The following is a 26,766-nucleotide window of genomic DNA, read 5'->3' on the forward strand; positions in this document are numbered from 1 at the left end:
TCTCCTGCCTCAGCCTCCTAAGTAGCTGGGATTACAGACACACGCCACCACGCCCAGCTAATTTTGTATTTTTAGCAGAGACGGGGTTTCTCCATGTTGGTCAGGCTAGTCTCGAACTCCTGACCTCATGATCCATCTGTCTCGGCCTCCCAAAGTGCTGGGATTACAGGCGAGAGCCACCACACCCGGCCAAGACTCTGCCTTTTAAAATAAAAAGAAGGGAAAGAACATGTTCCGTGTTGTATTTGTTCCTACTGATGGACTGGTCAAATCATAGATGTATATATTCTTCCTTTGAGGAAGTGAGGCTTAATTCCACTCCCTACAAATATCTTTGTTTCTCTTTATTTTGAGATGGAGTCTAGCTGTGTTGCCCAGGCTGGTCTCAAACTCCTGGGCTCAAGCGATCCTTCTTGAGGATCCTGAAGTGCTGCGATTATAGACATGAGCCAGTGTGCCGAGCCCTACAACCACCTTGATAGTGAACTAGATTTAGTAACTTGATTCCAAAGAGTAGAACAGGGAAAGTGAAAAAGAATACCCTGGCTGTGCGCGGTGGCTCAAACCTGTAATCACAGCACTTTGGGAGGCTGAGATGGGTGGATCACTTGAGGTCAGGAGTTCAAGACCAGCCTGGCCAACATGGCAAAACCCCGTCTCTACTAAAAATACAAAAATTAGGCTGGACACGGTGGCTCACACGTGTAATCCCAGCACTTTGGGAGGCCCAGGCAGGCAGATCACCTACGGTCAGAAATTTGAGACCAGCCTGGCGAACATGGCAAAACCCTGTCTCTACTAAAAAATACAAAAGTTGGCCAGGCGCCGTGGCTCACGCCTGTAATCTCAGCACTTTGGGAGGCCGAGGCGGGTGGATCACAAGGTCAGGAGATAAAGACCATCTTGGCTAACACGGTGAAACCCCGTCTCTACTAAAAATACAAAAAACTAGCTGGGCGTGGTGGCAGGCGTCTGTAGTCCCAGCTACTCAGGAGGCTGAGGCAGGAAAATGGCATGAACCTGGGAGACGGAGCTTGCAGTGAGCCGAGATCGTGCCACTGCACTCCAGCCTGGGCGACAGAGCAAGACTCCGTCTCAAAAAAAAAAAAAAAAAATACAAAAGTTAGCCAGGTGTAGTGGTGCACACCTATAATCCCAGCTACTCCAGAGGCTGAGATGGGAGAATGGCTTGAACCCGGGAGACAGGGGTTGCAGTGAGCCGAGATCACGCCACTGCTCTCCAGCCTGGGCAACAGAGTGAGACCCCATCTCAAAATAAATAAATAAATAAATAAAAATCATCAAGTAGCAAAGGTGGCATGTTTTGAGGTGGCACGTCCTGAACTTCCTCATTCCCTGGCTGAATTGGTGGTGGAGAAAAATTCAGGGTAGAAGTTCTGAAGTAAGACATCTATAGAAGGGGTAGAAAAAGACAGATTAGAACAAATAGAAAGGAATAAATATAAGCACACTATGCTAGATATTGTCAAATCAGTATCTTTGTCCTGAGAATAGGTTAGCTTGGTTACACACTTGTGTCTCATTTTATTTTATTTTATTTTATTTTATTTATTTATTTATTTTTGAGACGGAGTTTCGCTCTTGTTGCCCGGGCTGGAGTGCAATGGCATGATCGTGGTCTTGGCTCACCACAGCCTCCACCTCTGGAGTTCAAGCGATTCTCTTGCTTCAGCCTCCCAAGTAGCTGGGATTACAGGCATGCGCCACCATACCCAGCTAATTTTGTTTTTTTTTTGAGACAGAGTTTCGCTCTTGTTGCCCAGGCTGGAGTGCAATGGCATGATCTCGGCTCACTGCAACTTCCGCCTCCCAGGTTCAAGCAATTCTCCTGCCTCAGCCTCCCGAGTAGCTGGGATTACAGGCATGCACCACCATGCCCGGCTAATTTTTTGTATTTTTAGTAGAGACGGGGGTTTCTCCATGTTGAGGCTGGTCTCGAACTCCTGACCTCAGGTGATCCGCCCACCTCAGCCTCCCAAAGTGCTGGGATTACAGGCGTGAGCCACCGTGCCCAGCAATTTTGTATTTTTAGTAGAGACGGGGTTTCACCATGTCGGCCAGGCTGGTCTCCAACTCCCGACCTCAAGTGATCCGCCTACCTCGGCCTCCCAAAGTGCTGGGATTACAAGCATGAGCCACTGCACCCAGCCTTGTGTCTCATTTTAGAAGGTTGTGGCTTAGGAGGGAGTTGGGAACCTATCTAAGTTAGGTCTCTAAATGGTGTGAGCAATCAGGCATTTAATGAGCATTTCTTCTTTCTCTGTCTCCCCACCCTCACTTTCCTCACTTTCCTTCCTTCCCCTTTCTTTTTTTTTTTTTTTTTTTTGAGACAAAGTCTTGCTTTGTCACCCATGCTGGAAAGCAGTGGTGCGATCTCAGCTCACTGCAGCCTCCACCTTCTGGGCTCAACCAGAGTAGTTGGGACTAAAGGCATATGCCACCACGCCTGGCTAATTTTTTTTTCCCGTTTGAGACGGAGTCTCACTCTGTCGCCCAGGCTGGAGTGCAGTGGCGCATTCTGAGCTCACTGCAACCTCCACCTCCCGGGTTCAAGAGATTCTCCTGCCTCAGCCTCCCAAGTAGCTGGGACTACAAGCAGGTGCTACCACGCCTGGCTAATTTTTTTATTTTTAGTAGAGATAGGGTTTCATCGTGTTAGCCAGGATGGTCTCGATCTCCTGACCTCATGATCCACCCACCTCGGCCTCCTAAAGTGCTGGGATTACAGGCGCAAGCCACCGCGCCCAGCCACACCTCACTAATTTTTGTGTTAGTAGTGGAGACGGAGTTTCGCCATGTTGCTCAAACTGGTCTCAAAGTCCTGGGCCCAAGCAGTCTGTCCGCCTTGGCCTCCCAAAGTGCTGGGATTACAGGCGTGAGCCACTGCGCCCAGCTCTTCCTTTCCTACTCTACAGGATCTGGCTCTGTTGCCCAGGCTGGAGTGCAGTGGCACAATCATAGCTCACCGCAGCCGTGACGACCTGGACTCAAGCAATCCTTCTGCCTCAGCCTCTTAAGTCGCTGGGACTACAGACTGGAGTGCAGTGGCGAGATCTTGGCTCACTGCAACCTCCACCTCCCAGGTTCAAGTGATTCTCTTGTCTCAGCCTCCGCAGTAGTTGGGACTACAGGCACATGCCACCACACCCAAGTGATTTTTATATTTTTAGTACGGACAGGGTTTCACCATTTGAAACAGGCTGGTCTTGAGCTCCTGACCTCGTGATCCACCCTCCACGGCCTCTCAAAGTGCTGGGATTACAGGCGTGAGCCACTGCACCCCACCCCGAAGTTCACATTTACAAACAGATTTTGAAAACAATATTTAAGCAGGCATATTATAAAACATAATTATTGTTGAAAAGCTTATTTATAAGCTTTCATCTCACTTTCATTTAACTTACTTGTGTTCAACAATTATGCTTAATTACTCATAAACATTTCATAAAACATTGAAAAAATATTCATCATCTTAAGTTACTTTTCTTGTTGACAAATCAAGTATCAAAAATCAAAGAAGCAAAGAACCTAAAAAAATAAATATATGGGGTGCAGCACCATGGCTCACACCTGTAATCCCAGCACTTTGGGAGGCCACGGTGGGAGGATCACTGGAGACCAGGAGTTCAAGACCAGCCTGGCCAACATAGTGAGATCCCATCTCTATAAAAAATACAAAAATTGGCCGGGCGTGGTGGCTTGTGCCTGTAATCCCAGCACTTTGGGAGGCTGAGGCGGGCAGATCACCTGAGGTTGGGAGTTGAAGACCAGCCTGACCAACTTGGAGAAACCCCATGTCCATTAAAAATACAATATTAGCCGGGTGTGGTGGTGGTAGCTCTAATCCCAGCTACTCGGGAGGCTGAGGCAGCAGAATCGCTTGAACCTGGGAGGCAGAGGTTGCGGTTAGCCAAAATCACACCATTGCACTCGAGCCTGGGCAACAAGGGTGAAACTCAATCTCAAAAAAAAAAAAAAAAAAAAAAATTAGCCAGGCCTGGTGGCTCACACCTGTAATCCTAGCTACTCAGGAGGCTGAGGCAAGAGAATCACTTGAACCTGGGAGGCTGCAGTGAGCTGAGATCATGCCACTGCACTCCAGCCTGGGCGACAGAGAGCTTATCTCAAAAAATAACCATCCAAGCAACCAAAAAAATTAAAAGCCCACATATGGGTCTCTCCTTTACTTTTTAAAATTAATTTTACTGTCAGGCTTGACATCCATTAAGCAAATCACCTTTTTTTTTTTTTTTTTTTCAGACAGGGTCTCACTCTGTCACCCAGACTGAAGTGCAGTGAGGTGACATCACAGCTCACTGCAACCTCTGCCTCCAGGGCTCAAGCAATCCTCCCACCCCAGCCTCCTGAGTATCTGGAACTACAGGCACGAGCCACAACACTCAGCTAATTTTCTATATTTTTAGGAGAGACAGCTTTTCACTATGTTACCCAGGCTGGTCTCAAACTCCTGGACTCAAGCAATCCGCCTGCCTTGGCCTCCCAGAGTGCTGGGATTACAGGCATGAGCCACCGTGCCCACCCTCAATTCACTTTGTGAAATTTTTTTTTATTTATTTTTTGAGACAGGGTCTTGTTCTGTCACCCAGGCTGGAGTGCAGTAATGTGATCACGGCTCACTGCAACCTCCACTTCCAGGGCTCAGGCGATCCTCCCTGCTCAGCCTCCCGAATAGCTGGGACAACAGGCGCGAGCCACGAGCCAGCATGCACGGTAAATTTTTGTATTTTTTTTTGCAGAGATGGGGTTTTGCCATGTTTCCCAGGCTGTTCTTGAATTCCTGGCTTCAAATGACCTACCTCTATCAGCCTCCCAAAGTGCTGGGATGGATGACAGATCTGAGCCACCACCCGGCCAAGCAATTCACTTTTATTGCATGTATTGTTCTTAGGTTTATTTTATAGTTTTACAGTTTACACTTTTATAATCTTCAACATCTAAAGATAACATAAGCCTGTTTGACTAGTCTTAATTTACATAAGCAAATGTGGTTTTCTAAAGTCAATGAAACAGAGCTCCTTTACAAGTTAATCTTTAGGAATTCCATCAAGAGAGAGAAAGTGTTACATATCTATAACATATATATATAAACATAAATAGACAGGTGCAGTCAGAGATCTTATAGCTTTCATTTTAAAATTATAGCTGTGAGACAGGTGTGATAATACAAAACTCACTAGTTTTAAAAAAAATGGTGGAGCCGGGCACAGTGGCTCATGCCTGTAATCCTAGCACTTTGAGAGGCCGAGGCAGGCAGATCATCTGGGGCCAGGGAGTTCAAGACCAGCCTGGGCAACATGGAGAAGCCCCATCTCTACTAAAAATACAAAAATTAGCCGGGCGCAGTGACTCACACCCATAATCCCAGTACTTTGGGAGGCCGAGGCGGGCTGATCACCTGAGGTTGGGAGTTCAAGACCAGCCTGACCAACATGGAGAAACCCTGTCGCTACCAAAAATACAAAATTTGCTGGGTGTGGTGGCACATGCCTGTAGTCCCAGCTACTCGGGAGGCTGAGGCAGGAGAATCACTTGAACCCAGGAGACAGAGGTTGCAGTGAGCTGAGATCATGCCACTGCACTCCAGTCTGGGTGACAGAGCCAGACTCAATCTCAAAAAATATAAATAAATAAATAAATAAATAAATAAATAAATAAATAAAGTGAGATCCAATTTGTCTCTCCAGATGAAATGAGTTAAGATTACCTACTCAGATCATGAAAGCTTTGTGCTAACATTTGTAAAGACTGTTAAAATTTTTCACTTGCCAGTTGGTTTCCAAATTGCCATCTGAGAACACAGTTCTGATCCATTGCAGGGGAACCCCAAATTTTGGGCTTAGCCCAGGAGGGCTCTTGGCTTCTTCTAGGAAAGTATCCAAGGGTGACCTGGTGGTGTTATACAGCACCTTTTTTTTTTTCCCTGAAAGAGTCTTGCTCTGTTGCCCAGCCTGGAGTGCAGTGATGTGATCATAGCTCACTGCAGTCTCCAAATCCTGGGTTCAAGAATCCCCTTTGCCTCAAACTTCTGAGTAGCTGGGACTACAGGCATGCACCACCTACCCGAGCTAATTTTTAAAATTTTTGTGGAGATGGGGTCTTGCTATGTTGCCCAGGCTGGTCTCAAACTCCTGAGCTCAAGTGATCCTCCTGCTTCAGCCTCCCAAAGTGCTGGGATCACAGGTGTGAGCCATAATCCCAGCCTGTTAAGAATTCGTCCTTTTCATTTTTTTTTTTGAGATGGAGTCTGGCTCTGTTGCCCAGGCTGGAGTGCAGTGGCGCTTTCTCGGCTCACTGCAACCTCCATTTCCCAGGTTCAAGCAATTCTTCTGCCTCAGCCTCCCAATTAGTGGGATTACAGGCGCCTGCCACCACGCCTGGATAACTTTTTTGTATTTTTAGTAGAGACAGGGTTTCTCCATGTTGGCCAGGCTGGTCTTGAACTCCTGACCTCAGGTGATCCACCCACCTCGGCCTTCCCAAAGTGCTGGGATTACAGGTGTGAGCCACCGTGCCAGCCTTTTTTTTTTTTTTTTTTGAGACAAGGTCTCACTCTTGCCCAGGCTGGAGTTCAGTGGTGCTATCTCAGCTCACTGAAACCCCAGCTTCCCAGGTTTCAGTGATTCTCGTGCCTCAGACTCCCGAGTAACTGGGACTACAGGCACACACCACCACACTCAGCTAATTTTGCTATTTTTTGGTAGAGATGGGGTTTCACCGTGTTGGCCAGACTGGTCTTGATCGCCTGACCTCAAGTAATCCACCCACCTCAGCCTCTCAAAAAGCTGGGATTACAGGCATGAGCCACCGCGTCCCGCCAAATTCTTACTTTGCATTGGCTTAGTCAGGTCCCAGCATTTCTCCCCTGCAGACCCCAGAGGGAGCAGATTTTCCCAGCCAATTGTAGCCCATCCTCATCACCAGAAACTAGCAGGGCTAGAGCTTTCCTCCTCTCTCCAACTGACAGACAGACTGACAGACAGATTAACAAAACAATAGCACACAAAGCTTATTCATCATAGATGGGAGCCCTCACGAGAAAAATGGAGACCGAAAAAAGTAACTAGACCTAAGTGTTTGTTTTGAGACAGGGTCTTGCTGTGTCATCCAGGCTGGAGTACAGTAGCGTGATCACAGCTCACTGAAGCCTTGACCTTTCAGGCCCAAGCAATCCTCCTGTCTCAGCCTCCCAAGTAGTTGGGACTAGAGTTGCACACCACCACACCTGGCTAATTTTTAAAAAATTTTGGCCGGGCACAGTAGCTCATGCCTGTAATCCCAGTACTTTGTGAGGCAGAGGCTGGGGGATCACCTGAGGTCAGGAGTTCAAGACCAGCCTGGCGAAACGCCATCTCTAGTACAAATACAAAAATTAGCCAGTCATGGTGGTGGGCACCCATAATCCTAGCTACTTGGGAGGCTGAGGCAGGAGAATCACCCGAACCCGGGAGGCGGAGTTTGCAGTGAGCTGAGATCACGCCACTGCACTCCAGCCTGGGCAACAGAGTTAGACTCCTTCTCAAAAATAAAGAAAAAATAAAAAGATAGATCACAGAGCCCTTCTGGGCCGGCCGCGGTGGTTCGTGCCTGTAATCCTAGAATTTTGGGAGGCTGAGGTGGGCAGATAACTGAGGTCAGGGGATCAAGACCAGCCAGACCAACATGGCAAAATCCCGTCTCTACTAGAAATACAAAAATTAACCGGTCATGGTGGTACATGCCTGTAATCCCAGATACTTGGAAGGCTGAGATAAGAGAATCACTTGAACCCAGGAGGTGGAGGTTGCAGTGAGCCAAGATCGTGCCACTGCACTCCAGACTGGGCAACAGAGTGAGACTCCATCTCAAAAAAATAAAAAGAAGAGCCCTTCTTGCATCTACTGTTTGCAAGTGTATTTAACTCAAAATTTTCAATATCAGTATGCCAAAATTGTATGCTGGTATGTTATGGGTGACATGTCCTGAACACTATCAACAGAAACATACAAAAATTACAGCCAGGTATCAAAAGCTGCTCTTCCTCGGAAGCAATAAAGTATCTTTTGTTTTTCTGTTTTTTGAGACAGAGCCTGGCTCTGACAAGATCTCGACTCACTGCAACTTTGCCTTTCGGGTTCAAGTGATTCTCCCGCCTCAGCCTCCTATGTAGCTGGGATTACAGGCACCCGCCATCATGCCCGGCTGATTTTTGTATTTTTAGTAGAGACGGGGTTTCACTATGTTGGCCAGGCTGGTCTTGAACTCCCGACATCAGGTGATCCGCCTGCCTCGGCCTCCCAAAGTGATGGAATTACAGCCATGACCCACCGCGCCCAGCCCCATAAGTTCTCTTAATTTTATTTTTTATTTTACTTTTTGAGGCAGGGTCTCGCTCGGTCATCCAGGCCAGAGTGTAGTGTCAACCATCTCAGCCAGCTGAAGACTCAGTCTCTGGGACTCAAGCGATCCTCCCATGTCAGCCTTTCAAGTAGCTGGGACTACAGGTGTGTGCTACCATACCCGGATAATTTTGTTATCCGGTCTTACCACGTTATGTGGTCTTACCATGTTGCCCAGGCTGATCTCCAACTCCTGACCTCAAGCAATCCTCCTGCATCCAGGTCCCAAATGGTAGGATTACAGGCATAAGCCACTGAGCCCGGCCAAGCAATAATTTTTTTTTTTTTTTTTGAGACAAAATCTCGCTCTATCGCCCAGGCTGGAGTGCAGTGGCATGATCTCATCTCACTGCAACCTCCGCCTCCCAGGTTCAAGCGATTCTCCTGCCTCAGCCTCCAAATAGCTCAGATTACAGACACGCACCACCACACCTAGCTAATTTTTGTATTTTTAGTAGAGATGGGGTTTTGCCATGTTGGCCTGACTGGCCTCGAACTCCTGACCTCAAGCGATCCACCTACCCCAGCCTCCCAAAGTGCTCGGATTACAGGCATGAGCCACCGTGCCCGGCCAATAAATTCTTAATTTATCCACCATTGTCTCTCAACAACCAGCAATCCATTTATAGATTACCAGATGGTCAGATCAATGTCAAACAAAACTATGGGACTGAGCTCCTACACTAGGCACCAACAGACCAGATGAAACCAGAATGGAGTCACTCGTGCTAAATGCCATGTAATCAAACTAAAACTTTGAGGAAGCAGACATATCCCAAACAGATCAGTTTTTTATTTTTTAAAAAAAATTTGTTTTGTAGAGATGAGGTTCTGGCCAAGTTGCCCAGGCTGGTCTTGAACTCCTGGCCTCAAGCGATCCTCCTGCCTCAGCCTCCTAAGGTGCTGGTATTATAGGCATGGTCCACTGTGCCCAGCTGTCTTTCCTAAAAATAGATTTTAGTCTACCTGGGCCGGGCACGGTGGCTCACACCTGTAATCCCAGCACTTTGGGAGGCGGGCGGATCACAAGGTCAGGAGATCGAGACCATCCTGGCTAACACGGTGAAACCCCCTCTGTACTAAAAATACAAAAAATTAGCCGGGCGTGGTGGCGGGTGCCTGTGGTCCCAGCTACTGGGGAGGCTGAGGCAGGAGAATTGCGTGAACCCGGGAGGCGGAGCTTGCAGCGAGTCAAGATCGTGCCACTGCACTCCAGCCTGGGCGACAGAGCGAGACTCTGTCTCAAAAAAAAAAAGATTTTAGTCTACCTGAATTAGCCCAATAAGGAAGTCCCCTCTGCTTTAACACTTACCAAAAAAAGTAACCTGAAATTAATCAGGTTTTTCTTTTTCTTTCTTTCTTTTTTTTTTTTTTTTTTTTTTTTTTTTTTTTTTTTTGAGATAGAGTCTAGCTCTGTCGCCAGGCTGGAGTGCAAGTGGAGTGGCATGATCTTGGCTCACTGCAACCTCCACCTCCCCGGGTTCAAGCGATTCTCCTGCCTCAGCCTCCCAAGTAGCTGGGATTACAGGCATCTGCCGCCATGCCCAGCTAATTTTTGTATTTTTAGTAGAGACAATGGTTTCACCATGTTGGTCAGGATGGTCTCAATCTCCTGACTTCATGATCCGCCCACCTCAGCCTCCCAAAGTGCTGGGATTACAGGCGTGAGCCACCGCGCCGGCCTTATTATTTTTTTTTTTAAAGATATTCTGTGGTTATGGATTGGAAGAATCAATATTGTCAAAATGTCCATACTACACAAAGCAACCTACAGATTCAATGCAATTTCCATCAAAATACAATACCAATGACATTCTTCACGCAAAACAGAACAGTTCTAAAAAACAGTCCTAGATTTATATGAAATCACAAAAGACCTTGAATAGCCAAAACTATCCTGAGCAAACAGAACAAAACTGGAGGAATCCCATTACCCAACATTCAATTATACTATAGATCTACAGTAACAAAAACAGCATAGTACCAGCACAAAAACAGACACATACACAAATGGAACAGAATGGAGAACCCAGAACCAAATCCATGCATCTACATTGAATTCTTTTTTATTATTATTATACTTTAAGTTCTGGGATCCATGTGCAGAATGTGCAGAAGGTGCAGGTTTGTTACATAGGTATGTATACACGTGCCATGGTGGTTTGCTGCACCCATCAACCGGTCATCTACATTAGATATTTCTCCTAATGCTGGCCGGGCGCGGTGACTCACGCCTGTAATCCCAGCACTTTGGGAGGCCGAGGCGGGCGGATCACGAGGTCAGGAGATCGAGACCACGGTGAAACTCCGTCTCTACTAAAAATACAAAAAATTAGACGGGAGTGGTGGCGGGCACCTGTAGTCCCAGTTACTCGGAGAGGCTGAGGCAGGAGAATGGCGTGAACCCGGGAGGCGAAGCTTGCAGCAAGCCGAGATCGCGCCACTGCACTCCAGCCTGGGCGACAGAGCGAGACTCCGTCTCAAGAAAAAAAAAAAAAGATATTTCTCCTAATGCTATCCCTTCCCTATCCCACCTTCTGACAGGTCCCGGAATGTGATGTTCCCCTGCCTGTGTCCATGTGTTCTCATTGTTCAACTCCCACTTTCTTTTTTTTTGAGACAGAGTCTGGCTCTGTCACCCAGGCTGGAGTGCGGTGGCGCAATCTCGGCTCACTGCAGCCTCTGCCTCCAGGGTTCAAGCGACTCCCCTGCCTCATCATCCGGAGTAGCTGGAATCACAGGTGGGGGCCACCACACCCAGTTGTTTGTTTGTTTGTTTGTTTTTTGAGACGGAGTCTCGTTCTGTTGCCAGGCTGGAGTGCAGTGGTGCGATCTCGGCTCACTGCAACCTCCACCTCCCGGGTTCAAGCGATTCACCTGCCTCAGCCTCTTGAGTACCTGGGACTACAGGCACGTGCCACCATGCCCAGCTCATTTTTGCATTTTTAGTAGAAACGGCGTTTCACCGTGTTGACCTGACTGGTCTCAATCACTTGGCCTCACGATTCGGACGCCTTGGCCTCCGTAAGTACTGGGATTACAGGCCTGAGCCACCTCGCCTGGCATTGATCAGGTTTTTTTTGTATTGTTCTGTTTATTTGTCCCACTTTACGAAACTCATTGTTCTCCTATTGCCCAGGGGGACATGTCATTTTACCAATTCTCAGTAACTCATGCCTGTAATTTCAGCACTCTTGGACGCAAAAGTGGGCGGATTGCTTCAGTCCAGTTCAAGGCTAGCCTGGGCAACATAGTGAGACCCCTGTCTCTCCTAAAGAGGAAAAAAAAACAAACCTCTCTTTAAATAAAAGTTTTAAATTGGGGGAAGGAAGGGGAAGACCCTGTCTCAAAAAAAAAAAAAAAAAAAAATCAGAAAACCCTGAAGGGTGTCCTCTTGAGAAGTGACAGCGTGCTGGCAGTCCTCACAGCCCTTGCTCGCTCTCGGCGCCTCCTCTGCCTGAGCTCCATTTTGGTGGCACTTGAGGAGCCCTTCAGCCCACCGCTGCACTATGGGAGCCCCTTTCTGGGCTGGCCAAGGTCGGAGCCCACTCCCTCAGCTTGCAGGGAGGTGTGGAGGGAGAGGCGCGAGCGGGAACCGGGGTTGTGTGCGGCGCTTGCGGGCCAGCTGGAGTTCTGGGTGGGCGTGAGCTTGGCGGGCCCCGCACTTGGAGCAGCCAGCCGGCCCTGCCGGCCCTGGGCAATGAGGGACTTAGCACCCGGGCCAGCGGCTGCGGAGGGTATACTGGGTGCCCCAGCAGTGCCAGCCCACCGGCGCTGCGCTCGATTTCTCGCCGGGCCTTAGCTGCCTTCCCGCGGGGCAGGCCTCGGGACTGCAGCCCGCCATGCCTGAGCCTTCCCCCACCTCCATGGGTTCCTGTGCAGCCCGAGCCTCCCCAACGAGCGCCACCCCCTGCTCGACGGCGCCCAGTCCCATCGACCACCCAAGGGCTGAGGAGTGTGAGCGCATGGCGCAGGACTAGCAGGCAGCTCCACCTGCAGCCCCAGTGCGGGATCCACTAGGTGAAGCCAGCTGGGCTCCTGAGTCTGGTGAGGACGTGGAGGGTCTTTATATCTAGCTCAGGGATTGTAAACACACCAATCGGCACTCTGTATCTAGCTCAAGCTTTGTAAACACACCAATCAGCACCCTGTATTTAGCTCAAGGTTTGTAAGTGCACCAATTGACACTCTGTATCTAGCTGCTCTGGGGGGGGGCCTTGGAGAACCTTTATGTCTAGCTCAGGGATTGTAAACACACCAATCAGCACCCTGTGTTTAACTCAAGGTTTGTGAATGCACCAATCGACACTCCGTATCTAGCTGCTCTGGTGGGGCCTTGGAGAACCTGCGTGTCAAAACTCTGTATCTAACTTATCTGATGGGGACTTAGAGAAACTTTGTATCTAGCTCAGGGATTGTAAACGCACCAATCAGCGCCCTGTCAAAACAGGCCACTCGCCTCTACCAATCAGCAGGATGTGGGTGGGGCCAGACAAGAGAATAAAAGCAGGCTGCTGGAGCCCGCATTGGCAACCCGGTCGGGTCCCCTTCTGCACTGGGGAAGGTTTGTTCTTTTGCTCTTCGCATTAAATCTTGCTGTTGCTGATTCTTTGGATCTACGCTGCTTTTATGAGCTGTAATACTCAGCGCGAAGATTTGCAGCTTCACTCTTGGAGCCAGCGAGACCACGAACCCACCGGGAGGAACGAACAATTCCAGATGCGCTGCTTTAAGAGCTGTAACACTCACAGCGAAGCTCTGCAGCTTCACTCTTGACCCAGTGAGACTACAAACCCACCAGAAGGAAGAAACTCCGAACACATCCGAACATCAGAAGGAACAAACTCCAGATGCGCCACCTTAAGAGCTGTAACACTCACCGCGAGGGTACGCGGTTTCATTCTTGAAGTCAGTGAGACTAAGAACCCACCGATTCCGGACACTCTGACTAGGCCAATTTTTGTTGTAAAAACCCATAGTGTAGGCTGGGCGTGGTGGCTCATTCTTGTAATCCCAGCACATTGGGAGGCCGAGGCAGGTGGATAATTTGAGATCGGGTGCGAGACCAACCTGGGCAACATGGTGAAACCGTCTCGACAAAACTACAAAAAAATAGCTAGGCACGGCGGCGGGTGCCTGTAATCCCAGCTACTCAGGAGGCTGAGGCAGGAGAATCGCTTGAACCTGGAAGGCAAAGGTTGCTGTGAGCTAATATTGTGCCACTGCACTCCAGCCTGGGCAACAGAGTTTAAGACTCCATCTCAAAAAAAAAAAAAAAAAAGCCATATTTCAGTTTTACTTTTTAGAGGCCAACAAATGGTATGATTGTTTCAATGACGTTTCGCTTATTCTATGACCTGAAAATCATATGAAATGCAAATTTGTGTCCATAAGTAAAACTGTATTGAAACACAATCATGCCATTTGTTGACAAAAATTGTGAAACTAAAATATGGGCCGGGCGCGGTGGCTCACGCCTGTAATCCCAGCACTTTGGGAGGCCGAGGTGGGCGGATCACGGGGTCAGGAGATCGAGCCCATCCTGGCTAACACGGTGAAACCCTGTCTCTACTAAAAATACAAAAAATTAGCCGGGCGTGGTGGCGGGCACCTGTAGTCCCAGCTACTCGCCAGGCTGAGGTGGGAAAATGGCGTGAACCCGGGAGGTGGAGCTTGCAGCGAGCCGAGATCGCACTACTGCATTCCAGCCTGGGCGACAGAGCGAGACTCCGTCTCAAAAAGAAAAAGAAACTCCGTAAAATATTTAAAGAGGTTAATTCTGAGCCAAATATAAGTGACCACGGCCCTAGGCACAGTCTGTTTTGTTTTTTTTTTTTTTGAGACAGTCTCGGTCTGTCGCCCAGACTGGAGCTATCTCGGTTCACTGCAACCTCCACCTCTCGGGTTCAAGAGATTCCCCTGCCTCAGCTTCCGGAGTAGCTGGGATTGCAGGCGCCCACCACCAAGCCGCCTGGCTAATTTCTGTATTTTTAATAGAGATGGGGTTTTACCATGTTGGCCAGGCTGGTTTTGAATTCCTGACCTCAGGTGATCCAGCTGCCTCGGCCTCCGAAAGTGCTTGGGATTACAGGCGTGAGCCACTGCGCCCGGCCAATCCCCACCTTCTTGACGGACCATTTAAAAAATGTAAGAAACACCTTTAGCTCATCGTGAGCAGCACAAAACAGGCAGGGACAGGATTTGGCCCTGAGGCAGGAGAATAGGTCTGGAGGCAGGGAACTTAAGGCCAAATCAAATGGAAACAATTCAGCTATGACAGGAAATATCTTCTCCATTTAAAGAGGGCATACATCCAGTAAATGACTTTGTAACTTTACTTCATCCTCTTCATTTACATAGGACGTACATTAAGTAACCAATGAAAACCTCTAGAGGGCATTTAAACCCCAGAAAATTCTTAAACAGGTCTCTTGAGTCCGTATGCTCCACTGGCTCCCACCTGTGGAGTGTACTTTCGTTTTCAATAAATCTCTGCTTTTGTTAAGCTTCATTCTTTCCTTGCTTTGTTTGTGCACTTTGTCCAATTCTTTGTTCAAGATGCCAAGAACCTGCACACCTTCAACAGTTAACAGCCCACAGGCAGTAGTTTGCGACTGTAGTAGAGAATGCACAGGAATTTCCATTGAAAATCATTTAAGCCAGTTACGGTGGTTCACGCCTATCATCCCAGCACTTTGGGAGGCCAAGGCGGGTGGATCACTTGAGGTCAGGAGTTCGAGACCAGCCTGGCTAACATGGCAAAACCCCTGTCTAGACCAAAAATACAACAGTAGTTGGGCGTGGTGGCCCGTGCCTGTAATCCCAGCTGTTTGGGAGGCTGCGACACGAGAATCTCGAACCCGGGAGGCAGAGGTTGCGGTGAGCCGAGATCGCGCCACTGCACTCCAGCCTGGGTGACAGAGCGAGACTCCATTTCAAAAAAAGAAAAGAAAAAATCATTGTTCCCTGTGGGCACGGTATAATTAGGATATAATTGTTTCTGGCCACAGATCACATCCCTTCTGGTTAAGTCCAGAAGAATCTGGCAATACGGAGGGCAACCAGGCCAGAAGGCGTTGTAACTGCCTACGATTGACCAACCCTAACGCGGGAGGCGGGACGACGGTCACTGATTTGCCAGCGTGACTCCGGTCTGCGATTGGCCAGTGCCGTCCTGGGCGTGTCGGTAGAACGGGGCTGCGACGGTTTCCCATAGGCTGGTACAGAAAGGGGCGGGGAAACAAGAGTGCAACGTTACCAATGGGCATGCGGGACGTAACGCAATTCTTTTTTCCGATTGGTCCGTGAAGCTCGGGAGGTCGTTGGGAGAGCGACCTTGGGGTAGAACGCCTGCCTTTTATTGGTCAATGCTCTTCAGGGCGGGCAATGTGGCTCCCCGAGGCTGCCTGCGATTGGTGAACGCGGCGCGGCTCGGGGCGGACCTGCGGACTGAAGATCCTTATGCGATTGGCCGGGACGCCGGAGGGGCGGGCAATTTGGGATCGACAGTGACTCGCGACTGGTCGGCGCGGCGAGAGCAGAGCGGCGCGCCGGTTCCTTGGCTCCCGAGGGCGATGGCGCCGGGTGGCTGGCGCCGGCTGCGCCGCCTGTTATCCGCGGGACAGCTTCTATTCCAGGGCCGCGCGCTGCTCGTCACTAACACGCTGGGCTGCGGCGCGCTCATGGCGGCAGGTGATGGCGTGCGCCAGTCCTGGGAGATCCGCGCCCGGCCCGGCCAGGTTTTCGACCCACGGCGCTCCGGTGAGGACGCCACGCTGCTTAGCCCTTCACCCCGGGCGACCTTTGATCCCGACACCCGACTGCGGGCCGTGACCCCTGACCCGTGGCCTCAGTCCCCCGCAGGACCCTTGCACTGACCGCACCTCTCCCCGGGTGTCTGTCTCCCCGCAGCCCTGGGTCTCCATCACCTCCCAACCCCCGGAGGTCTCTGCCCACTACCTAGGAGCCTCTGGAGCCGCGCCTCCTGGTGGGGCTTGTAGTAGAAGAATGCACGGGTGGCCTCTTCCGGTTTTCCCGGTGAGGCTGAGGCTCCGGGATGTCATTGGGCTTACCCAGGTCTTAGCCAGGGAGGGAGGGAATGGACTGGGGAATTTGCCGGCCCGACTCAGCCCCCTGACTTACACTCTTATAGCGAGCATGTTTGCGGTGGGCTGCAGCATGGGTCCCTTCCTTCACTACTGGTACTTGTCGCTGGATCGCCTATTCCCTGCGTCTGGCCTCCGAGGCTTCCCAAATGTCCTCAAGAAGGTCCTCGTGGATCAGCTGGTAGCCTCTCCCTTGCTGGGCGTCTGGTACTTCTTGGGTAAGGAGCCTCCTAAGCCTAGGCTTTGCCTCTCATAGGTCGGGAGGGGTGAAGCCAGCTTTGTGTTAAGAAGGATGCAGAGGTGCATTTCCAATGTGCCCCCTGTTTGGGTGGCCCTGGACTAGGAGCCAGGTCACAGCGGGGACAGGAGAGACTCGGCCGATGTGAACGCTGGCGAGTGTAGGAGGGACGAGGACAGTATCTGTTGGGGCCGCCCTGGGCGGGAGGTTGAGAGCATTTCCCAAAGAAGGGGACCACACTCAGTTGAGACATAAAGAGGGAACCAGCGGGCAGAGGGAACAGCTAATGCAAAGGCTCTGAGGCCTGAAGGAAGAGAAATTGAGGCTAGACTTCATGGGGTGCAAGCGCGCCAGCCCTAGGCTCGGTAAAGACAGCGGTATTAATAGAGGAGTCTCTCATTCTCCACCTCCCAGCCCGGCTTCCTGGTCTGTGATGGAAAAGTAACACAACTGCCTCAACTTCAGGGTGTCTCCATTGGGGCACGTGTTTATATGTTTATAACCTCTCTCCCTCTCACTGGGACTGACTTGCTCTGTTTTGTCCCTACACCAGCTACCCTAATTCTCTGTCCATCCCATCTGAAAGTCCCTGTCCCTCTGCCTGGGGTGGACGGCGCGGGCTCTCGGGGACCCAACCCCGCCCTCTCCATCGTCAGCCCATTTTGTCATCTCAACAGTACTTCCTGGCCTCTAACACTCTCATTTCTTGGTTTCCTTCCCAGGCCTTGGCTGCCTGGAGGGTCAGACAGTGGGTGAGAGCTGCCAGGAGCTGCGGGAGAAGTTCTGGGAATTCTACAAGGTGGGAGCACCTGCCCCTTGCACATGTCCGGCCCCGCCCCCTCATGGCCGCCCCGCCCCCGCCCAGCTCTGGCCCCGCCCCTCATGCCCTACCTCTCCCCGCAGGCAGACTGGTGCGTGTGGCCTGCTGCGCAGTTCGTGAACTTCCTCTTCGTGCCCCCCCAATTTCGAGTCACCTACATCAACGGCCTGACGCTGGGCTGGGACACGTACCTGTCCTACTTGAAGTACCGGGTGAGTGTGGAGGGCATACCAGGCACCCAGGGGACTCCCCAGGGGGCTACACGTGTGAGCTCCAAGTGGCAGTGTAGCCAGCCACCCTGGAGGGTAGGAGTCTCCTGTGCTCCTGACAACCCATACCCAACAGTGGGCTGGCGGAGAGCTCCTCACTAGCAGTTAAGACCCAGCCGTGGCTGAGCGCCATGGCTCAGGCCTGTAATCCCAGCACTTTGGGAGGCCGAAGCGGGTGGATCGCCTGAGATTGGAGTTAGAGAGCAGACTGGGCGATATGGTGAAACCCCTTCTCTACTAAAAATACAAAAAATTAGTAGTACGCACCTGTAATCAGTTACTTGAGAGGCTGAGGCAGGAGAATCGCTTGAACCCAGGAGGCAGAGGCTGCAGTGAGCCGAGATCATGCCACTGCACTCCAGCCTAGGTGACAGAGCGAGACTCCGTTTCAAAAAAAAAAGACCCAGGCCGGGCGCGGTGGCTCACGCCTGTAATCCCAGCACTTTGGGAGGCCAAGGCGGGTGGATCACGAGGTCAGGAGATCGAGACCGTCCTGGCTAACACGGTGAAACCCCGTCTCTACTAAAAATACAAAAACAAAATTAGCCGGGCGTGGTGGCGGGCGCCTGTAGTCCCAGCTACTCCGGAAGCTGAGGCCGGGGAATGGCGTGAACCCGGGCGGCGGAGCTTGCAGTGAGACGAAATCGCGCCACTGCACTCCAGCCTGGGCGACAGTTCGAGACTCCGTCTCAAAAAAAAAAAAAAAAAAAAAGACCCAACCCTTCTCTGCTGTCTGATGTGACCTCAGCCCAGACAGGGAGGGATGAGCCAGGCTTCTGACCAGATGCCTTGTCTTGTGTGGACAGAGCCCAGTTCCTCTGACACCCCCAGGCTGTGTGGCCCTGGACACCCGAGCAGACTGAACTGTCTGCTTCCTGGACCGGATGCAAGACTGACTCCTGGCAGACCACCCCCTCTACCAGAAGGGGAATGGGTTCCTGCAGCAAGCTCGGGTCCTGGGCCACATCCCAGCACCACTCCAGCTCCCAGGCATTGGGCTGAGCTGCCCTTTCCAAGCTCACTTCTGGGACTCAGTTTCCCCAACCGGAACACACCCGTGAAGATGGATGATCATCCCCTAGCCCTTCTCAGCAGGAACCTCATGCGACCTGTGACCAAGATGTCCCATCCTCAGCACAGGGCCCACCCTGCCAACCAGTCTCAAGCACCAGCCCCTCAACACTGCCATCCACCTGGCTCTGGGCCAAGCCACTAATCCAGAGCTCCCTCAGGTCCTGGGACTAAGGCGGGGACATGACCGATCCCCTCAGAGCAGGCTCAGGCCCGGAGTTGGCCCCCAAAAGTTTCACATAGGGCCAGGCAGCCTCTGTGTTTCTTTCCCTGGTCGTGAACTGTGGAAATGCCATTAAATTCTCTCTATAATGTAACAAACTGCTGGCTGGGCGCAGTGGTTCCCACCTGTAATCTCAGCCTTTCACGAGGCTGAGGTGGAAGGATTGCTTGAGGCCAGGTGTTCGAGACCAGCCTGGGCAACATAGCAAGACCCTATCTCTATTTATATTGAAAAATAAAAATAACAAAAGAAAATGCTGTGGATGATCAAAACCAGGGTGGGCAGGGCCCGGTGCTCACAGGGACACACATGGTCCATTCGCTTTATTGGGTGTGTGTAGTGTTGTCATGACATCTCCTAAGGAACTAGGGGGCACGTTTGACACTCATGAGGTCAGAACAGGTCCGGTGGGCAGGAGGGTCCCAGGGTGGTGAATACCCACAGCACACCCCCCCACCAAAAGAGAAAATGGGGAGAGGAGCCTGGCAGGCCAGACTCTGACCCCCATGGTCCGCACAGGGAAACCCCCAACAGCAGCCTCGGCCCACCACGGCAGAGCCGAGGGGCTGGCAGGCCTGGCCACCTCCCATTGCCCGATCAGCCTGCTTTAGGGTGTCATCTGGCCCCTCTTCACAACTGACAACTGTGGATGGGGGTGAATTTAAAAAAAAGGCGGGGGGGTTCAGGAGGGTGAGCAGTGAGTTCACGGGGCCACGAGACACCACGGTTGAGTGGGGAAAGGGCTATATGTACAGGATGGGCAGGGATTGGGGTGGGCAGGGGAGCCTGGGCCCCTGGGGGACATCTTCAATAAATAAATAAATAGCTACAATAATAAATAAGGGTGACGGGCTAAGTCAGGAGCAGGGGTCTTGTGCCCGTGGCTGGTAGGGGCCGGGTCAGGCCCGGGTAGTTGGGGGAAGGTGGGGAAGACAGGGAAGAGGGGAAAGGGGGTGGGGTGGCTCTCAGCAGGCACAGTCCTGGTGCGGTGGCACCTGCTGGTCACTGAGCTGTGGGCCCTGCTTGGCGCCTGTGACCGCAGGGTCCGCCGTGTCCAACGACTCGGACATCTTCTCGCAGATGACGTCCACCAGGCGCTCAAAGGTCTGCTTGACGTTAATGTTGTCCTTGGCGCTTGCCTCAAAGAACTCGAACCCTGTGGTCAGGGAAGGCAGGGATGAGGACCCTGGCCACACCCTATGCCAACTCCCAGAGATGCTTCTCTGAGGAAAGGGAACACCTGGAGATTCCCAGTGCCAAGCAACTTATTGAAGGTACTGACAAATCCCGCAGAGAAGCAACTTATTGAAGGTACTGACAAATCCCGCAGAGAAGCAACATGGAACTGGGTCAGCTCTGCATTTCCTGCCTTTTTTTTTTTTTTTTTTTTTTTGAGACAGGGCCTTGCTGTGTTGCCCAGGATGGAGTATGGTGGCGTGATCATAGCTCACTGCAGTCTCGACCTCCTGGGCTCAAGTGATCCTCCACCTCCACCTCTCAAAGTGCTGGGATTATAGGTGTGAGCCAGCGCACCTGGCCTCCTGCCCTTCCTTCCTAAAATTGTGTCTCGTTGTCCTTAGGGACCTGGCAAGACATGCCCTGCAGCATCCAGCCCAGCCCCATGCACTGGCCCTGGAAGGCTCTGACACTCAAATCCAGCTGTGACCTCCCCCTGCTCACACACCCTCTGTGACTCCCTATTGCCCTCCAAGGAGTCCCAGCCTCTCAGCACATGGTTGAGGCCCTCTATGATCGGCCACATTTCCTCCAGCTGACTCTCATATTCCAGTCTTGTGAAATTATTACCAAAGCACACAGGATCTTTCTCACTGCAAGCCTTTGCCCAAGCTATTTCCTCTGCCTGAAAGATCCTTCTTCACTACCCACCACTCCAGGAAGCCTGGCTCCTCTCATGTGCTCCTCCCATCCAGGTCCCTCCCTCCACCTCAGGGGTCCCTCGAAGCACCCCTAGATGCCTCTTGAGCCCAGCAACATCCAACAAAGCGTTGGACGGTGAGTGTCAGAATAAATCCTTAAACTTTCTGCATGGCGAACTCCTACACATCCCTCAGGATCCAATTCAAATGGCTCCTGGATGAAGGCTAGTTTGCAGAAAGTGTGAATTACCTGGCTTAGCTGTAAGACCTTGGGTGTGTGCCCTCCCCTCTCTTAGTGTCCTTTTTCTAGATTTGTGGGTCTCCGGCCCAGCTGGGCACTCACCAAGGTGGTCAGCTAGCTGCCGGCCACGTTCTGATGACACCACCCGCTCATCCTCCATGTCACACTTGTTTCCTACCAGCAGCACCTGGGCATTGTCCCACGAGTAGGTCTTGATCTGGGTGGACCTATAGGAGGCAGCAATGGGGGCAGGTTAGGGCTTGGAGGATCCCAGCTCCACCCTGACGGGCTGATGTGGAGCCTGTGTCCTTATCCGAGGAAGAAAGACCCAGAAGCTTGGCCCTCCATCCTCCCAACCATCCCTTCCCCCAGTATGCCCCTTGTTCACCCCACTCCAGCCCCCGGCTGACACATTATTGTTTTTGTGTTTTGGGGTTCTTTGTGAGATAGAGTCTGGGTCTGTTGCCCAGGCTGGGGTATCTGCCTGCCTTCGCTTCTCAAAATTTCTTGAGCCACCCAGCCCAGAAATTTTCTTTTTTTGAGATAGAGTCTTGCTCTGTCACCCAGGCTGGAGTGCAGTGGCGCGATCTAGGCTCACTGCAATCTCCGCCTCCCAGGTTGAAGTGATTCTCCTGCCTCAGCCTCCTAAGTAGCTGGGATTACAGGCATGAGCCACCATGCCTGGGTAATTTTTTGTGCTTTTAGTAGAGACAGGGTTTCACTATGTTGGCCAGGATGGACTTGAACTCCTGAGCTCAAGATCTACCCACCTCGGCCTCTCAAGGTGCTGGGATTATAGGCATGAGCCACTGTGCCCAGCCCAGAAATTTTTTTTTTTAAAGTTATTACTTCTGAGCAGAAAATTGAAATATTTGCAATCTCTAACCTATGCCAACTCTCCTTTTTTTTTTTTTTTTTTTTTTTTTTTTGAGACAGAGTTTTGCTCTTGTTGCCCAGGCTGGAGCACAATGGCACAATCTTGGCTCACTGCAACCTCCACCTCCCGGGTTCGAGTGATTCTCCTGCCTCAGGCTCCCAAGTAGCTGGGATTACAGTTGTGCGCCACCACATCTGGCTAATTTTCGCATTCTTTAGTAGAGATGGGGTTTCTCCATGTTGATCAGGCTGGTCTCGAACTCCCGACCTCAGGTGATCCACCTGCCTCAGCCTCCCAAAGTGCTGGGATTATAGGTGTGAGCCACCATGCCTGGCCATGCCAACTCTCCTTATAGTCTCTATATTCTTCACCCTACACTTGCAGATATTTTTTTCTATATGGTTATAGTTTTACTTTTCCATCTGACATCCTTCTCTGACCCCTACGTTTTATTTATTATTTTTTGAAGAAAGTTTGGCTCAGAGACAATGGCCCCAGAATGAGTGCGGAAAGCCAGAAGCGATGGCTCACGCCTGTAATCCCAGCACTTTGGGAGGCCAAGGTGGGCAGATCACTTGAGCCAAGGAGTTCAAGACCAGCCTGGGCAACATGAGGAAACCCCATCTCAACTAAAAATACAAAAAAATTAGCCAGGTGTGGTGGTATACACCTGTAGTCCCAGCTACTTGGGAGGCTGAGGCAGGAGGATCACTTGAGCCCAAGAGGTCGAGGCTGCAGTGAGCCCTGATTGTGCCACTGCACTCCAGCCTGGGTGACAGAATAAAACCCTCTCTCAAAGAAAAGAAAAGAAAAGAAAGAAAACCCTCTTTCAAAGAAAAGAAAAAAAAAAGAGCAAGTGGGGTACACTCACCAGTCCTGCACTGCATTGAAGGATTCCTCATTGGTGATGTCATACATGAGGATGAAGCCCATAGCGCCCCGGTAGTAGGCGGTGGTGATGGTCCGGTACCGCTCTTGCCCTGCTGTGTCCTAGGGAGGAAGAGATGAAGGTCAGAGAGGACCCGCACATAAGGCCCTCGAAGAGGAAATGAGCTCTGATATCATCCAGTTCAGCCCCCTGGGAGAAGCAGGAGCTTGCCCAGGGGCACAAAGTGTCAGGAAGAGCAAGTTGGGTCACCAGTGCTCAGAATATATGAGTGCTCCATTATTCCAGAGTCATTCACCAAACGTACTGTGCCAGGTGCCGTGGCTCACACCTGTAATCCCAGCACTATGGGAGGCTGAAGTGGGCAGATGGCTTGAACCCAGGAGTTCCAGACCAGCCTGGGCAACATAGCAAGACCCCATCTCTACAAAAAATACAAAAATTAACAGGGTGTGGTGGCTCACACCTGTAGTCCCAGCTACTCAAGAGGCTCAGGTGAGAGGGCTGCTTGAGCCCAGGAGGCAGAGGTTGCAGTGAGGTGAGATCGCGTCACTGCAGTTCAGCCTGGGTGACAGAGTGAAACCCTGTCTCAAAAAACAAACAGGGGGCCAGGTGCGGTGGTGGTTCACGCCTGTAATCCCAGCACTTTGGGAGGCCAAGGTGGGTGGATCACCTGAGGTCAGGAGTTCAAGACCAGCCTGGCCAACATGGTGAAACTCTGTCTCTACTAAAAATATAAAAATTAGCTGGGCGTGGTGGCATGCACCTGTAATCCCAGCTACTCAAGAGGCTGAGACAGGAGAATCGCTTGAACTCAGGAAGCAGAGGTTGCAGTGAGCCGAGATCGCACCATTGCACTCCACCCTGGGTGACAAGAGCAAGACTCTGTCTCAAAACAACAATAACAACAACAACAACAACAACAAAACCGGGGGCCAGGCATGGTGGCTCATGCTTGTAATCCCAGCACTTTGGGAGGCCAAGACAGGCGGATCACTTGTGGTCAGGAGTTCAAGACTAGCCTGGCCAACACAGCAAAACCCTGTCTCTACTAAAAATACAAAAAAAAATTAGCTGGGCATGGTGGTGAGCCCCTGTAATCCCAGCTACTCAGGAGGCTGAGGCAGGAGAATCACTTGAACCCAGGAGGCAGAGGTTTCAGTGAGCCAAGATTGCGCTACTGCACTCCAGCCTGAGTGACAGAGCAAAAACTCTGTCTCAAAACACAAATAAACAAACATGGACTGGGCACTGATCTTTTCCATACCCTGAACTGGACACTGGGGACACAGTTGTTAACAAGATGGGCAGAAATCCCTTCCCTTGCTAAGTGACACCCAGTGTGGGAAATAGAAAATAATGGTATACATGTATCCTATATTGGAGAGTGACAAGGACCAAGGAGAAAAATCAAGCCAGATGAAGATGGAGAGAATTTAACTCCATCTTCCTAACTTCCTAACTTCCATTAGGTTTAAAAACTAAAGGAAGCTGACACTTGCCTGTACTCCCAGCTACTTGGGAAGCTGAGGCGGGAGGATTGCTTGAGCCCAGGAGTTCAAATCCAGTCTGGGCAACAGAGTGAGACTCTGTCTCTTAAAACTAACAAGGCCAGGTGGGGTGGCTCATGCCTGTAATCTTAGCACTTTGAGAGGCTGAGGTGGGAGGATCGCTTGAGCCCAGGAGTTCAAGACCAGCCTGAGCAGACATAGCCAGACCCTGTTTCTACAAAAAAGAAAAAAATCAGCAGGCGTGGTGGTAGGCGCCCGTGGTCCTAGCTACTCAGGAGGCTCAGGTGGAAGAATGGTTTGAGCCTGGGAAGTCAAGGCTGTGGAGAGCCGTGATCACGCAACAGCATTCCAGCCTAGGTGACACAGCAAGACCACCCTGTCTCAAAAAACAAACAAAAAAAGAGAATGGGGACCAAGATCCAGCTGAAACCTCATACATGGAAGAACTTGAAGATGGGGAAACTGAGGGACCAGGATTAGGCGCTTATGGGAGAATGCAGGTGCTGTTTCTGCCCCTGGTACACAGTGGGCACCTGATAAATGCCCAGTGTGTAAGTGAATGACTCCAGTCGGGAAAGAGATAGACGAGGTTGGGGCTGCTTTTCCAAGGACAGGAATCCAACCGAGCCGGGCGGGAGCCCTCCACCTGGGACCCACCCAGATCTGCAGCTTGATCCTCTTGTCGTTGCGATAGATGGTCTTGACCTTGAAGTCGATACCCACGGTGCTGACGAAGGCAGGCGTGAACGAGTCGTCAGCATAGCGGAAGAGGAAGGACGTCTTGCCCACGCTGCTGTTGCCGATGATGAGAATCTTGAACATGTAGTCGAAGTTCTGATCCGAGGACTCCTTCTGCCCATAGCGCGAGTCTGTGGCGGATGCCATCTGGGGATACCGGGTGTAGCAGAGCCGTGAGGGGGGCTCTCTCCATCCTCATGTGCCCAAGCCCAGGCAGAAGATGGCAAGGGCTCCAGAAAACGGCCGGTGCACGGAGAACACCCTTATCCCATCAGGAGCCCCAGTATTAATTGGTGGTGCCCCTAGCAGAGGGCAGCCTGTGACCTTGAAATCCTGGGCGTTTCAGAGGAGGGGCTTAGAGGGTCGCCGATGGGGACACCCCAGCAGCCCCCTCCAAGGGGCAGGTGTCCCAGGTGGGGCTGTAACCCTAAACCCAGGGCTGAGCCCGGAGGGGGTGACTGCGGCTGGCTCCACCCCCCATCAATCTTTCATGGTCCTCAGAACCCGATCGCGCGGCCCCACGTGCACCGCGTGCATGGTCCCTCGAGGACGCTCATCTGCAGCCCCCGCTCCCCACAAACCTCCAGGCCGGAGAGCTCCGGCCAAGGCAGCTGCATCATATGATACAGGCGGGGCATGCACACGCTCACGTGCACACAGCCTCTAACACGCTCATCCGTACATACAGGAGTGTGTGAACGCACTGGGGTGCACAGGACAAAGACACAGACACCTGTTTGCACACCGACTCGCCTACAGAAATGTGCAAACCACCCGTGCGCACAGGCCCCTCCACCCATGCAGGCGTGTGCACATCACCCACACGGACACGGATCCCCGTGCTTGTATGCACGGGCCATACATGCACAGGTGGTCCACACGTCTTTCTCCACGCGCGTGCAACACGCACACACTTAGGCCCAGACCCCCACGGGGTCACACGAGCATATCCAGGTACACAAGCAAGGGTGCACACAGACCCGCTGACACAGGCAGGCGCGCACACGCGTGTGCACACCACGCGCACGCGCACGCAAAAGCCTCCCGCGCGCACAGCTTCCCGCAAGGAGCTCGGCTCCCCTCCCCCTCCGCCGCAGAGCAGGAGGGTTGGGGGGTTAGTGGTGAGGATCAGGCAGGAGTGGGGCGCCCGGGCCCTACCCATTCCCAGCCTCGCGACCGCCGCATCCTTCCCCCCATTCAACCCTAGTCAACCTCGTCCCCCACCTCCATCAGCCCATCAGTCAAATGAAGGTTATGCAGGTGCTCGGAGCCTGAGCACACCCGGCTGCCCAAGAGCTCACCTTGCCCTGCACCGATGCAACGGCGACCCTAGCGGCGGTGACTTTTTTGGCTATGGCGGTGAAAGGACCCCTATGCGTTGATGTGGGGCTGCGCGGCGGCGTCGGCAGCAGCGGCTCAGGCCCCTGCAGTCCTCGGTGACGTCCTGCAAAGGGAGGGGCGGAGCCTCACATGTAGATAAGTCCGTGACGCCA

At 51.7% G+C, this 26,766-nt stretch overlaps 2 protein-coding genes across 2 annotated transcripts; one reads left to right on the plus strand and one right to left on the minus strand.

Moving 5' to 3' along the window:
* The first annotated feature begins 15,900 nt into the window (after window positions 1–15,900).
* MPV17L2 (MPV17 mitochondrial inner membrane protein like 2) lies at window positions 15,901–19,397 on the plus strand. The gene is made up of 5 exons (XM_054465599.2): window positions 15,901–16,178; window positions 16,570–16,740; window positions 17,483–17,559; window positions 17,664–17,792; window positions 18,656–19,397. The coding sequence occupies exons 1-5, from the start codon at window positions 15,992–15,994 to the stop codon at window positions 18,710–18,712; spliced, it is 621 nt and encodes a 206-aa protein (XP_054321574.1). The 5' UTR covers window positions 15,901–15,991; the 3' UTR covers window positions 18,713–19,397.
* A 41-nt stretch (window positions 19,398–19,438) lies between these two features.
* On the minus strand, window positions 19,439–26,735 carry RAB3A (RAB3A, member RAS oncogene family). The gene is made up of 5 exons (XM_054465598.2): window positions 26,575–26,735; window positions 25,193–25,420; window positions 23,010–23,128; window positions 21,364–21,488; window positions 19,439–20,299 (listed from the first exon to the last, which is right to left on the minus strand). The coding sequence occupies exons 2-5, from the start codon at window positions 25,418–25,420 to the stop codon at window positions 20,109–20,111; spliced, it is 663 nt and encodes a 220-aa protein (XP_054321573.1). The 5' UTR covers window positions 26,575–26,735; the 3' UTR covers window positions 19,439–20,108.
* Window positions 26,736–26,766: the final 31 nt, after the last annotated feature.

This window comes from Pongo pygmaeus, chromosome 20 (assembly GCF_028885625.2).
Source record: "Pongo pygmaeus isolate AG05252 chromosome 20, NHGRI_mPonPyg2-v2.0_pri, whole genome shotgun sequence".
In the NCBI taxonomy this organism is placed as follows: Eukaryota; Metazoa; Chordata; class Mammalia; order Primates; family Hominidae; genus Pongo; species Pongo pygmaeus.